This window comes from Gastrolobium bilobum, unplaced genomic scaffold (genome assembly GCF_033153095.1).
Source record: "Gastrolobium bilobum isolate Gb01-03AN ecotype WA unplaced genomic scaffold, APGP_CSIRO_Gbil_v1 utg5722, whole genome shotgun sequence".
Taxonomy (NCBI): domain Eukaryota; kingdom Viridiplantae; phylum Streptophyta; class Magnoliopsida; order Fabales; family Fabaceae; genus Gastrolobium; species Gastrolobium bilobum.
This window is the reverse complement of record NW_026896284.1, coordinates 200,150-213,989: the sequence shown is the minus strand read 5'-3', so window position 1 is coordinate 213,989 and position 13,840 is coordinate 200,150. Positions and strand designations below refer to the sequence as shown.

At 32.4% G+C, this 13,840-nt stretch overlaps 1 protein-coding gene across 1 annotated transcript; it reads right to left on the bottom strand.

The window, feature by feature from the left end:
* Window positions 1-9,036: 9,036 nt before the first annotated feature.
* LOC133298613 (uncharacterized) lies at window positions 9,037-12,163 on the bottom strand. The gene is made up of 10 exons (XM_061497940.1): window positions 12,017-12,163; window positions 11,673-11,934; window positions 11,490-11,586; window positions 10,841-10,973; window positions 10,628-10,737; window positions 10,366-10,489; window positions 10,056-10,247; window positions 9,908-9,973; window positions 9,667-9,815; window positions 9,037-9,052 (listed from the first exon to the last, which is right to left on the bottom strand). The coding sequence occupies exons 1-10, from the start codon at window positions 12,161-12,163 to the stop codon at window positions 9,037-9,039; spliced, it is 1,296 nt and encodes a 431-aa protein (XP_061353924.1).
* Between the last annotated feature and the right edge of the window lie 1,677 nt (window positions 12,164-13,840).

Below are 13,840 nucleotides of genomic sequence, written 5' to 3'. Positions count from 1 at the left end.
AAAGTTTCTTTGATCGAAGGAGAATTTCTGACTCTCCTGATCGCATCTGAAGTCGAAAAGAAAAGAATTCCTTCATGCTGATAACAGCTCTTGCATTAGTCCTACCACTGGACACGGAAGTACGCTGGACATCGTCGTGATAACCGTCTTCACCGTAAGGAGTACTCTATCTTGGGTCTCAATAATGATATCCCTATGACACATAGCACTGTCTATATCTCCAACAATCAAAGCGGCAACTTCGGATGATGTCGGAAGATTATAAACTCTTCCATCACTACCACGCTTTCGAATAAGCCTAAACTTAACACCATTAAAGTCATCTTCTTTATAACGGTCTCTAGCGCACCGGAAAGACTGAGCTATACTGTTGTGCTTGTCCAACATCTGCTTCAACAATAGGATAATTTCGAGATCGAGCTTATCTTCAGTACTCGTGGAACTGCAAATATAATTACAAAATCAATAATTCGCTAATATGAAAGAAACATAAAAATATAAACCATAAATGAACAATAACATTTTGTCAGAAAAGGAATATACCTTAGACAACCCAGTCTGTTGTCCACTTCATGGTTAGTATCATATATATACAACTGAGCAAATTTTGGAGTCTGACTATCAGCTGGGAGAAGACTACCCATTAAATGATGAACTAGCCCCCCAACTCTAAAACAGTATGGGCCAGAACCTTGATTTACTGATCCATCCACTTTTGCTCCAAAGGATGTGAAGGAAAAAATCATATTGTACGCTCTAATATTTCGCAAAAAATGGCGGCTCCTTGCATTTGAATTAACATGCAATTGAAGCAAAGTATCTGGAGCAGTTTTCAATAAAGGAAGTTTAACTTTTCCATTGCCACAGCATAAACTAAATTGTGGTGTACTTGGCTTACGATCCTTCTTATTTCTCTCTTCATACCACATGTTTGCTCCACAATGGTCACAGACAAAATTAGGATCCCCAGCGTCCCAATATTCTAAAAAATTACAAAAAATCTTGTCTGAAAGTTTGACGGATAATATAATATGAAAACAAATATAAAAGAAATGAAAATAAATACCTTCATTGTTAGAAGTCGTGGTAGGCACATTGGAATTATTGATTTCTATATCTGTTATACAAAGAAAAAATGGATTGAGAACAAAAAAAAAATACATTTCAATACCAATTTTTTTTATGTATTTAAAGAAAAAAAGGTACAATAATCGAACACAAGGCAAGTAAATAATAAAAAAGTTTAAAATTAATACAAAGACCGTTGCTGATAGAAATCATATTTGGCATATTGGAATTATTTATATGCATATTTGCAACAACAAAAAATGTAGATAATAAAAAAGACAGCCCAACACAATTTTATTTTTCCAATATATTAAATTTAGCAATTGTGGACCTTCACTGGTAGAGGTAATGTCTGACACACTTCTGTCATTGATTTCAGAATCTGCAACAACATTGAGAAATTTAAAAATGAGCAAAATAAAGTTTCATATAATGAATGAAGCAAATGGTCTCCATTTGTACTATGAGTAGGAATCAACAGAGTACATGTATTAATTTTTTTTTATAACACATGGTTATATTGCATTTGACTCAAGGACGAATTACCTGTTAAGTCAAGTATCTTTGGTATATCGTTTATCGCTACACATTGCTTAGAGTTTTTTTTTTGAACCATTAATCCTTTCCGCCTAATTGTAGCATTTTGGCCAACTAAAAAAATAACAACAAAACTTTAAGCATTGTAAATTTGCATTTGTAGTTGACATGAAATATTACCTTATATAACCCTATCTAAAATGCTTAATTTACGTAAAAATTACCTTCCATGGGAGGAGAATGAATATAATCTTTAGCAATGTTTGATGTAACATTCGACAGAGTATGCATATTATTTTCAAATGCACTGCTTGGTTAAAAAAAAAACATATGATTAATAAGTTGGGCTTCCCTTTTATACGAAAAGTAACATGTGTGAAGATATAACGCATAAAAATACATATATGCAAGTACCTGGCAACGGTTGACGGAGGAAACAGAGTTACATTTTCCAAGCAACATAGATAAAGTAAATTAGATGCCAACACAACCTCCCATTAATTTATTAACAACAATAAAAATTCTTACAGGCAAAAGAGAGTTACGTACCATTAGTTATATCACAAAGATGTTGTCTGCCGAATGTAAACTCATTTTGTTCAGTGGTGATCTGAGTAAGGCTGTAATTTGTAAAACAGACAAAAAAAGAATGAATGAATAATAATAAAATTTAAATGAATCAGCGGACTTGCAATAAAATTACCTGCCAATGGTGGACGCAGATAACGGAGAAAGATTTTCTACATAAAAAAATACATATTTCATTAAATATAAGAACACAACTAATCACAGTTCATACTCTTATAACACACGGTTGCAGTTCAATTTAGGCGAACATGAATTACCTGTTAAGGGAAGCATATGTGGTACATCGTGTGATGTTACACATGTCTTAGAAGTTTTCCTTTGAACCATTATACCTTTTCGCCTTAATCTGGCATATTTGCTATCTAAAAACTGTAATAAAAAAAACAACAACAAAACGTTAACCACTTTAAGTTTCATGCAGACTTCATATGAAATATTAGATTATCCTTTTATAAGAAATGTGTAATTTACAAAAAGACATTACCTTCCGTGGGAGGAGATTTAATATAATCTATAGCAATGGTTGATCTAACACTCGACAGAGTATGCTTATTATTTTCGCAGGCACTGCTTGGTTAAAAAAAAATATTTAACATCTTATAAGAAAAGTAACATGCGCTAAAAGTTAAGGCTAAGTAAACACACATAATGTACCTGCCAACGGGTGACAGAGTCAACGAAGTTAGATTTTCTACGCAATAGAGATACAATACATTACATGGCAACACAACTATGGGAGCAAAAAAAAAAAATTGACATAATATAATTTTTTTCATTTTATACGTAACAACAATCAAAATTCTGTATAGGAGAAAAATAGTTACATACCATTAGCAGTTTTTTTTTTGAACCATTATACCTTTCCGCCTTAATCTAGCCTTTTTGCTATCTAAAAAATGTAATTTAAAAAAAAAACAAAAAAACGTTAAAAATATATCTTTAATACAGGCTTTGTATGAAATTTGAATTATATATGTATAACAAATGCAAAATTTACAGAAAACATTACCTTCTGTGGGAGGAAAATGAATATCATCTTTAGCAATGGTTGATCTAACACTCGACAGAGTATGCTTATTATTTACGTATGCACTGCTTGGTTAAAAAAAAAAATATATTTACATATTATTATATGTTCGCCTTGGTTTTTTATCAGGAAAGTAACATGTCTAAAATTTAAGGCTAAGTAAACACACATAATGTACCTGCCAACGGGTGACGGAGTCAACAGAGTTAGATTTTCTACGCAACATAGATAAAATACATTAGATGGCAACAGAACTATGGCACAAAAAATAGCAGGCCTGACATAATATTTTTTTTTCATTTTCTACGTAACAACAATCAAGATTCTGTACGGGAGAAAAAAAGTTACGTACCATTACTTATATCATGAAGATGTTGTCTACTGCATCTAAACTCATTTTGTTCACTGGTCATCTGAGCAAGCTGTAAGTTTTTAAAATAGAAAGAAAAATAAATGATTAATAATCAAATCTAAATGAATTAACCTAAGCAGTAAAGTTACCTGCCAATAAATTTAACAAACTGTAATTTTTAATGATTAGAAAACAGAATAAGCTTACCTGGCAACAGATGACGGAGAAAACGGAGATAGATTTTCTACACAATGTAGATAATGTAAATTACATGTCGACACAGCAATGAGAATTTTATTGAACATAGTAATTTAAATTTAGAGTTTTAATGATGGAAGTAATTATAGTAAACATGGGATGTTTAAATTAATAATAAATCTTTTTCTGGTGATATCCAATCAAATAAACTAATGTGCCAAAAAAAAAAATATGCGGTTGAAGTTGAGGTTGAGTTACATACTGTTAGTTATGCCATGGAGAGGCTCTATATTACGTTCAAACTGCGAGCTCATACTGGTGATCTGAGCAACGCTGTACGTGTAAAAAAAGGAATAATACTCACTAATAATTAGTAAAAGAGTTAACCTAAGTAATTAACTGACCTGCTAATTGGGGACGCCGTTAATGGAGGAACATTTTCTACAAAAAATAAATAAAATTAGAAAGTCCATTATATAAGAACACAACTAATGGAAGTTTATGGAAGATTGCTTCTTTACGCTAAGAAACAACGTTCAAGAAACTTGCTGACGAAAAGAACAACGAAACATACCATTTGTAATATTACGTGGCCATTGTTTGTTGCAGCTTATATCATTCCTCATGCTGCCTACCTCAGAAATGTTGTGCGGATTTAAAAAAGGAACAATATAAAAATTAACTAAAAGGTGTTGACATTAATACACAAATTTCATTAACGACAAGTAATATTTATGACGAATTACAATTACCTGCCAACAGGGGAGAGAGAAGACCCAAAAAGATTTTCTACACAGCAATCATTTGAATGAATTAGTTAGTACAATGAGAAATAACTGTCAAACAAATGCAAGAACATCAATCATCGTTACCATTCAGCTGATTTGATTCAATGCGACCTTGGTTCCTTCTTTTCCTGGAAGGAGTTTTGAATTCATTTTCGTTGTCAGACATGACGGTATTGAAACGGTATATACCTCCGTATGAGATTTTTCACAACGTTTTTAGTACGATTGTTGTTGCTTGATTAACTCGCTCAACTCGATCACTGCTGCAAGAAGAGGATGTTGAAAACACAGTAAAGCTGTTGCCTGATTAACTCGCTCACTACTGCAAGAAGAGGATGCTGAAAATAAAAAAAACTATTGCTTGATTAACTCGCTCAAGTGGCTCACTGCTGGAAGAAGAAGATGCTTAAAACAAAGGCAAGGTGTTGCCTGATTAACTCGATCAACTCAGAAACTGCTGCAAGAAGAGAATGCTGAAAACACAGTTAAGATGAGTGAAGGGACTTGGAATATGAAGAGACAATGTTATGAGGTAAAGTTCATCTTAGCGGGAAACGTTTCTTCTCTCCTTTTTTTTCCGTGTCAAATGTATATTTTAAAACTGTTGTGAAAGCTGATTTGTTGGCGCTTTTTTAACTTTTTTGGGTGTCAAAATCGATGGGCAATAATGTACTCCCCACTTGGGAATGCTGACTGCATGAGAGGGAAGTTTATTGATGCATGACCTTTGGCATTCACTGGTCTGTTGTAACTTGGATTAATTATGTACAAAAACTAAAACATCTACTGAACTTTGTTGAACCAATTAATGCGTCCATGCAAATTTGAAAAAAACAGATTAAAACTTAATTAGCACATGCACCAGATTCAAAATTAATCAATCTATTATTGTCTTTCTTTTAATCAAATACTATAAAAAAGATGGTATGGATCTGTATAACATCAGAATCAACAAATAAATGTTTTTAAACTCTCATCTGAAATATACGGTTACATCTAGAATGGTTTAATTCTCATACCTACATTTTAAAACTATCTCTCTCTTATAAATTTTACTTGGTACCATCTCTCATTTCGCTCAAAAGCTCAACATGTTGAAGCATCAAAACGATTTTGTTCTTTCATTTTCAGCAATATTGTTTTGCACATTCATTTGTCACTGTTATGCTACGCAATTCATAGTGGGGGATTCAGCAGCCTGGGTCATTCCACCATATCCTACATACTACAGTAATTGGTCACACTCCCAGTTCATAAGATAACAAAAGAAAAAGTGTAAGACCTTAAGTACTTGAATTTAACTCTTGGTTCAACACTTAATTAAGGATATTTGGTAAAACAAAAAAAACATAAAAACTGACTTTATAATAATACCCTTTATCGTGAAAAGAAAAGAAAAGAAGAAAAAGACAGTAGCTATAGTAGAAAATTCTTTATCCACGTAGCTATGAGTTTGCTGCTTGGTACAGACCCGAACCATTTTATAGTCATACATTTATTTACGTTTGAAATAGTCATACGTTTATCCATTTTATATATGCATGTACCCAAAAAAATTAGAAAGTGTCTTTAAAGTCATTCGCTGGATACCAAAAGAAAAAAACAGTAAACATTCATTCCTTAAAAAGTCCAGGTATTTGCACAATTGCACATTCATTTCTAAAAAAAGTACAACACATAAAATAACAAAACATCCTATTAATAATAACATAAGCACAAGTTGCACATTCGTTCGCTAGATACCAAAAGAAAAAAATAGTGAACATTCATTCCTTAAAAAATTCAGATAACATAATAACAGAACTTCAAAGATACCAAAAAGAAAATACAACACATAAAATAACAAAACAGATAAAAAAACACCCTAAACCAACACCACCAGAAACTCAATCACATTAAAGTCATAATGCAAAATAAGTAGACTTCAAAATTCGCCTTGCAACGTTGACAGACCCTATACCCAAGCATGTTACCAATCTCATGGTTCTCTGACGACGAAGGGTCATCCTCAGTGAATCGCGCACCCATAACGACCTGATGAAAAGTATGACACGTTGTCTGCATGGCCTCAAAAGGCACTTGTCATCCAGCGAACGAAAAAATTCAAAGCCCACAGACCTCTCCCTTTCATCAACACTGGCCATCAATATGATGGAAGATGCTTACTTGGCATCGTGGTGACCTTTCTCTGCTGCAGTCTTAATGGCATGAAGAGCTAAAGCTTGCACATCAGCAGTCGATGTCTCTCAAAAGTAATTGACCAAGCCCTCACGACTCAACACCTCTGGATTGCCAGTGTCCCTACAACGCTTCAAAAACACAACTTGTCGAAACCTTTTGTAAACTTGATCTGGGTTGTAGTACGCCTCACCTTCTTCTTCCTCACTTCCATTGACCCTAACTTGGTGAAGGAAAGGCTTGGCATTTGTGACCCACTCCAATGGTCCCAACGCGAACTTATCCAGCGAAACACGCTCGTACACATAATCTGATTCGGTTAGATAATAAAATTCCCAGCAAGAAAGCTTCACGTTAGTTATGTCCTCAATTGAATGAGACGCCACCTTTCCAAATATCAGCAGCAACACATCCGACGGCAGATGTTTCAGGGACTCTCCACCGGTGATCTCCATTTTCATTTTTTTCTTTGACGATGAAGGAGGCGTGGTAAAATATGAGGATGAACAATTTTGGAAGAAAGAAGCAGATACATGAGACGATGACAAAAAACCAAACGACTCTGTCATGTATAATGAGGCTGAAGAGATACACAGCCAAACGATTAAGGGCGACGTTTCGGCTGGTCATCTTCGAAGGACGCGACGACATTAATGTTCTCCAACTGATTGGCTGAACACGTGAACTGGTAGTATGGAATATGGAGCGTCGTATTTCCTGGAAAATCATTAAACCTTTAATCATACCCATCGATTTCCAAAACTATGGCAGCGTTTCGATGAGAGATGAAGATAGTTTCAAGACCGTCGTTCCAAATTCCAATTTTATTTTCAAAAAGAAACAACGTAGAAGGGAAAAAAAGGAACAAAAAGATATAACCTGTTAGGGATAATAACTTATGTTTTATAACTTCTGGCTTGAATTAAGGATAAAAAATAATTCAAGTTTAAATTTTTTTTTTAAAAAAACACACTTTTTTAGTTGTTATACACGTATTTTCTTGGATAAAAAATAAGAACTTTAAATAAATTTAAACTTATTGTCTTTTTGAATTCCAATGATAAAAGCTTACTCAAAATTCGAACTTGAAATTTTAAAAATAGAAAAAAAGATTTGAATTGAAATATTTTATTTTGTTATTATGATTATTCTATCATAGACGTTATTTATTTTTTATTTTGGATAAAAAAAGACAGACTTTGAATTCCAATGATCAAAGGTTAATAAAATTTGAAACTTGAAATTTATAAAATAAGAAACATTAAATTTGAATTAAAGTTATTTATTTCGTCACATTAAAAATAGCAAAGAAAAAATCAGATAAAAAAAGACATACTTTGAATGCTAATTATCAAAGCATAATAAAAATTAGGAAGCATAAGATTGATTTTTTTTGGAACTTATTTTCTGGTCATGATTACTGTACCATAACATGTTATTAATTAATTTATTAGCAAATACACGATTTTTTATTTGTCTTTTTTAGGATAAAAAAAGACATACTCAGTATTCCAAAGGTCAAGGTGAATAAATAACGAAACTTGAAATTTGTATCATAAAATGTGTTTAGCAGTTACAGACGTAATTTTTTTTTATTCGAATTAAAAAAAAACAAATGTTGAATTCCAGTAATCAAAGCTTAATAAAATTTCAAGTTTAAATTTCTAAAATCAGGAAACAAAAGATTGAATAAGAAGAACTTATTTTCTGGTCATGATTATCGTTTCATAACATACTTTCTTATTACGAAACAAATGAATGTTTTTTTTATTCGTTTTGGATAAAAAAACACATACTCAGTATTCAAGGCTGATCAAACCCTAAAAAAGTTTAAAAACTATAAATTTTTTAAGTAGGTAACAAAAATTCAAAAGTAAAAGTTAAAAATTGTTTTTTTTTGATATAAAAGACATACTTTGAATTCCAGTGATAAAAAAGTTCAATCAATTTTTGAAGTTGTAAATATTAAAAATAAGAAACATAAATTTGAAATAAAAGTACCTATTTTGTTCCATTAAAACAGGAAACAAATTTTAGCAGTCGACCTTTGTTTGTTGTTGGATCAAAAAGACATGTTTTGATTAAGAAAAAGGGAACACAGCAACAGATAACATAACACGACATAGATGAAGAACTTAAGTTGGTATTGCAAAAAACACAACAAATATAACAACATACGTTCGATTGCGGGTGCAAGTATTGTTTTGAACTAAACACAACAAAACATAAGAAAACTACGTGAACTGTCTCCAAGACACAGTGTGGTGTGTCTTTTTTAACTCCAACAAAAAAACCACACTTCAGTAAAGATCTTGTCTGCAAGACACAAAAAAACCACTCTTAAGACACAGTGTGCTGATCTACGGGGTATTATCATATGCTTCTGCATTAAATCTATTTTCAAAAAAGAAAAAAAAAACAGTAATCAGCATTGAGAATGATATATAAGCATACGACGTAAAGAGATGTAGCAATGGAATCAGATCAGCACATGATATTACGAAAAGGAAAAAAAAAAGAATACATAAGTCATAGTCTTGAAGTATGGTTGCTGGCAAAAAAAAAAAATTCATTGTAAAAAGGAAAAAAAAAACATATGTGACAGACTTGTATTTTATATAAAAGGAAAACAGAAAAACAATATTCAGCATTGAAAATGATATATAAGCATACGACGGAAAGAGCTCTAGCAATGAATCCGATCAGCACATGATATTACGAAAAGGAAAAAAAACAAAGTATACATAAGTCATAGTCTCAAAGTATGGTTTGTGGCAAAAAAAAAAATTAGCATTGTAAAAAGGAAAAAAAACATATATGACATACTTATATTTTAATAAAAGGAAAACAGAAAAACAGTATTCAGCATTGAGAAAAGGAAAAAAAAAAAAAGGACAGAAATCATGAGAATAGATTTGAAAATACGTAACTCTTTTTCAAGCTTTATCTTCTTGGCTATCCGAACAGCTGAAAGATTGAATTCTCCAGCAATGGAATCATGAGAATGGATCAATGGTGTCAACATTGTGAGAGAGATATCACCAACGTCAGTACTATCACAGGTCTGACTCTCAACATCCTATTAATAATTCGGTAAAAAAAAGAAAACAAAGGTATGTCAAGTATGGACTTACGCGTAACATGAAAATGTTTAAAAAAATATTGCGTTACCGCAACCTTTTCCGGTCCTGATGATCCACCTTCATTTTCGCGTGCATCCTCAAAATTTGCTTCATCCTGTGATATACAATAACCAAAAACAGTCAACGAAATGAATTTGTAAAAAACGATACCCAACAAAAATAGAGAAACAGCATACATCTGGATTGACGTCAGAGTTAAGAGACTCAAGGAACGATGAGATTATCTTTTCGTTGCTACAAATTTTAGAAACTTGATACGTGGGCTCGCTGTATGAGTTCAAATCCTTTTGTTTGATATTTAGCTTGAACAGCATGGACTTCTCATTCAAAACATTTAACTCATCTAGAAATTGATCCAAATTCGCACCCTAGAAAAAAAAATACGGTCATCCAATATACAACAAGAAGCCCATTGATAGGATTTACATTACATCCTCTACGTCAAGATATACATTATTTATATTTTATAGCAAAAATAATACAAACCCTTTTGAAATGCAGCTCGCGCAGTTCAGCAGCACTCATCCTCAGCAAAGACACACAGTCGCGATCAAACAGAAGAAATGATGTGGAATCCGTGTTATCCACGACTCTTACCTGAACACTAAATCTATGCGATTGCAAAATTGTACATCAGTAAAAAAATAAAAAATTCAGCTTACAGATTAAACACAATTTAAAAACTACGCAAAAACAATACCTCGGATAGTAATCTTCCTAATGTTTTTCGCAGTTCTTACAGTACCACTTTTCAAAATCCTCTAAAACAGAGAATGGACATTTTTTGCAAGACTTGTACCACCAGTTGTATTTGCTCTCAACAGATTTTATAGTCCCATACGTGATGCAAGTTGTAACCTTAAATATAGCAAGGGTAGGCAAACAATTAAAATAATTCACACAGACTTGATATTATCCAAGAAATTCAATAAATTTGAAGAATCAAAAATTCTATATTTACCTCGCCACAAAGCTTCACATCACTGATAGACTTCTTTTCAGTCTCCTTCAGAAAATCATTTTCGTAAGAATAGGATGACTGAGTAGACAACTGAGTCATCCGCAAACTACTCTCAACACCATCAGACGTGAGACTATAGAGAGAAAATGGATATATAGTAAATGATTAACTAAATAAATTATGAAATGAGTTTAAGAATAACAAACAAACCATTTTTTGAACTCAACGATCTCTGGGATCTTCGAATCCATGACAATCCTCGTTGTATATTTTGTATTGGTTAACCCAACCTTACCTATCGAGTTGAGCATAAAAATAAAAACATAGAATAGCAATCCCAAAAAAAATAGAATTAAACAGAACACAGAGGAATAACGTATTGGAAAAAAAGATTGCTAAAATCATACCCCTAAAACATTTTATCCTGCCTAGCTGGACTATCACGACGTGATGAAGAGTGTCGTTGGTTGCCATAAAAGATTGAATCTCATCCACATAGTGCTCCCACAAAGTGCACTCCAGCTTGTGACCCCTTCATATGAGTTGCAGCCCAAACGTACAGTAATACACGTTCACGGATAAAACAAAAAAATACAAGGGAACACAGATAAAACAAAAGAATACGTTGAAAAAATAAAATTTACAATACCTGAGGTTGTCAAGCTCCAACACAACCATTTTGGTCTTCCTACAAGAAACCACACGTTCACAAACTTCACCAATTCCTGATATTAAACCAATGACGTCTACAAAGAAATAAAGGGCAGCAAAGAGTCCGTAAAAAAATTTAAAAAATTTAAAAATGAAAAGACAGTAAGCACAATTATATTACCCACTAAATAAGGTGAGTCAGATGTTTCTTTCTCAATGATGTCATAATTAACAAAATCAAATTCACTCGCACAAATATTAGAATCAACAATTGATCTAAGATCAGTCCTCAAATTGAAAGACAAACGATACTGATGCCTGGTAGGCCTGAACACTTCGCTATTGAATCCAACTCCAATTTTTTTGATAAAATAGCAGTCTCCTTCATGGATTTTCTTCCGCACCGGCAAAGAACCTTTGACAGTGGCGTGGATCCTACCACCCTAAAAAAAAACACAACGAACTCAAAAAAGTGGAAGATTTAAAAACGCAAGAACCAAGATTTTAAAAACGCTAAGAATATACTTGTTCATCCAACAAAACCATTCCAACGTTGTCGTCTTGATCTTTACGTTGAAAGTTAGGAACTTTCCAAGCCCGAACCACCTTCACCTTAATCCTCCAGTCCTCCTTGACAGGACTGACATCCTTCAGAAAATCATATTTATACATCCTTTGAAGCTGTGTGTTGTAACTGGTAGTAACCTACTTAAAAGAATGACAACTGCAGCAACAAAATAAAAAATAGTATGAAAAGGCGAACGGAGAACAACAAAAAAACGATGAACAACAGCTGGGAAAAAACAAAGACGAAAAGCAGCAACAAAACCAAATCTTTATGAGAAGGAGAACGACGAACGACTCACAACAAAAAAACGACGAACAGCAGCTGGGAAAAAACGAAGATGAAAAGTAGCAACAAAACCAAAAACGGTATGAGAAGGCGAGCGACGAACGACAAACAACAAAAAGAACGACGAACAGCAGTTGGGAAAAAAATAGAACACCGAAGAACAGGAGAAAGAAGATGAGAAGGCGTTTAGGGTTTTGTTAAATGTTTAACAATTTCAATGAACAAAGCAGGTGAACATTTACTGAGTTGTCAGTTTTCAAAATTTAAATTTTTCTCTTTCCTTCCACAATTAAAGATGAGAACAGATCTAAACCATTGCTTTTGGATAGCAAATCGTGGCCATCAATTTTTAGTCCAGATTATAATTTCTTTTTGAATTCTTTTATTTCCTGAATTATCAAAAAAGGAAACTTTTTGAACTGTGTAGTGTGAAAGAAAACACGTGTCAGAAGGAGAAGCAGCCACGTGTCAGAAGTTGCCAAAGAATGGCTTTGTCTTAGAATATAAGATATTCACTCCGCGCTTATGATTTATAGTCATTTTATTTGATTAACCAATTAACTTTCAATTAATTATTTTATATTAATAATGTATTTAGCACTTATTATACCCATCACCACTTTTGTTAAAAGAAAAATCACATCTTCATCCGTACAACTGTCAAAATGGGTCAATTCGACCCATTAAGCCCTAATTTGTGTGGGTTAGAGCCAAAAAATCCGCAAAATCAAATGAATCTCAATAATAAAGGTCCGCACGGGCCAAATACCCTATGAGTTAAGGTCAGCCCCCGTGCCATTCAAAATTATAATTTCATAAAAAAATTTATCATATTCAATACATTAAAAATATTTTAACAAATAAATATTTAAAACTTTCTTAACATATTTTATACAAATTATAATTGTTTTAATAAAATAATATTTGTACACAAATATACAAGTGAAAATGTAAACAAAATTTTAATATAAGTGAAATTTTAATTACTACATTTACTAAATTCATTATTAAAGGATGCCATAAAATAAATATTTTCTTACCAAGAGTCATGACTGAATACAACATTTCTAGTGAAAAACTATAAGTAATGATGGAAAAATGATCTTAATACTAGTATTTAATAACTGCTCTTAGTATGCTATATATTTGAAATTAAAACTTTCTTCAACTACTACCGTTACAAAAAACTTTTTAGTTATAATTATCCATAAAATTACTAAGGTGCATTGTATACAATATATTTTAATAAATATTTAGATATATAACATGCTTGGTGCTAAATAAATGTATTAGAATGGAATGAATTAGTTGGTTCATTAGTTGAAAACATAGAGAGGTTATTGGGACTTTATGTGATCATTGAGCTTAATAATAAAAAATAAAGTTAAGAGTTGTTTTGAGCAGTCTTTGATGAAGAATGAAATGCATGAAATGCATGGGAACCTTACTAGTACCATTCGATCACTTTGCGGTTGTATGATCTAGGTATGGTTTTT

What these genes read in the sequence shown, in the direction of transcription:
- LOC133298613 (XM_061497940.1), bottom strand. Translation starts at nt 12,163, where the DNA reads ATGTATAAATATGATTTTCTGAAGGATGTCAGTCCTGTCAAGGAGGAC. An exon ending in TGGTTTTGTTGGATGAACAA is followed by an intron (nt 11,935 to 12,016) that starts GTATATTCTTAG and finishes GTTTTTTTTTAG; the next exon opens with GGTGGTAGGATCCACGCCAC. An exon ending in TTGGAGCTTGACAACCTCAG is followed by an intron (nt 10,974 to 11,489) that starts GTATTGTAAATT and finishes TTCTCTCTATAG; the next exon opens with TCTCACGTCTGATGGTGTTG.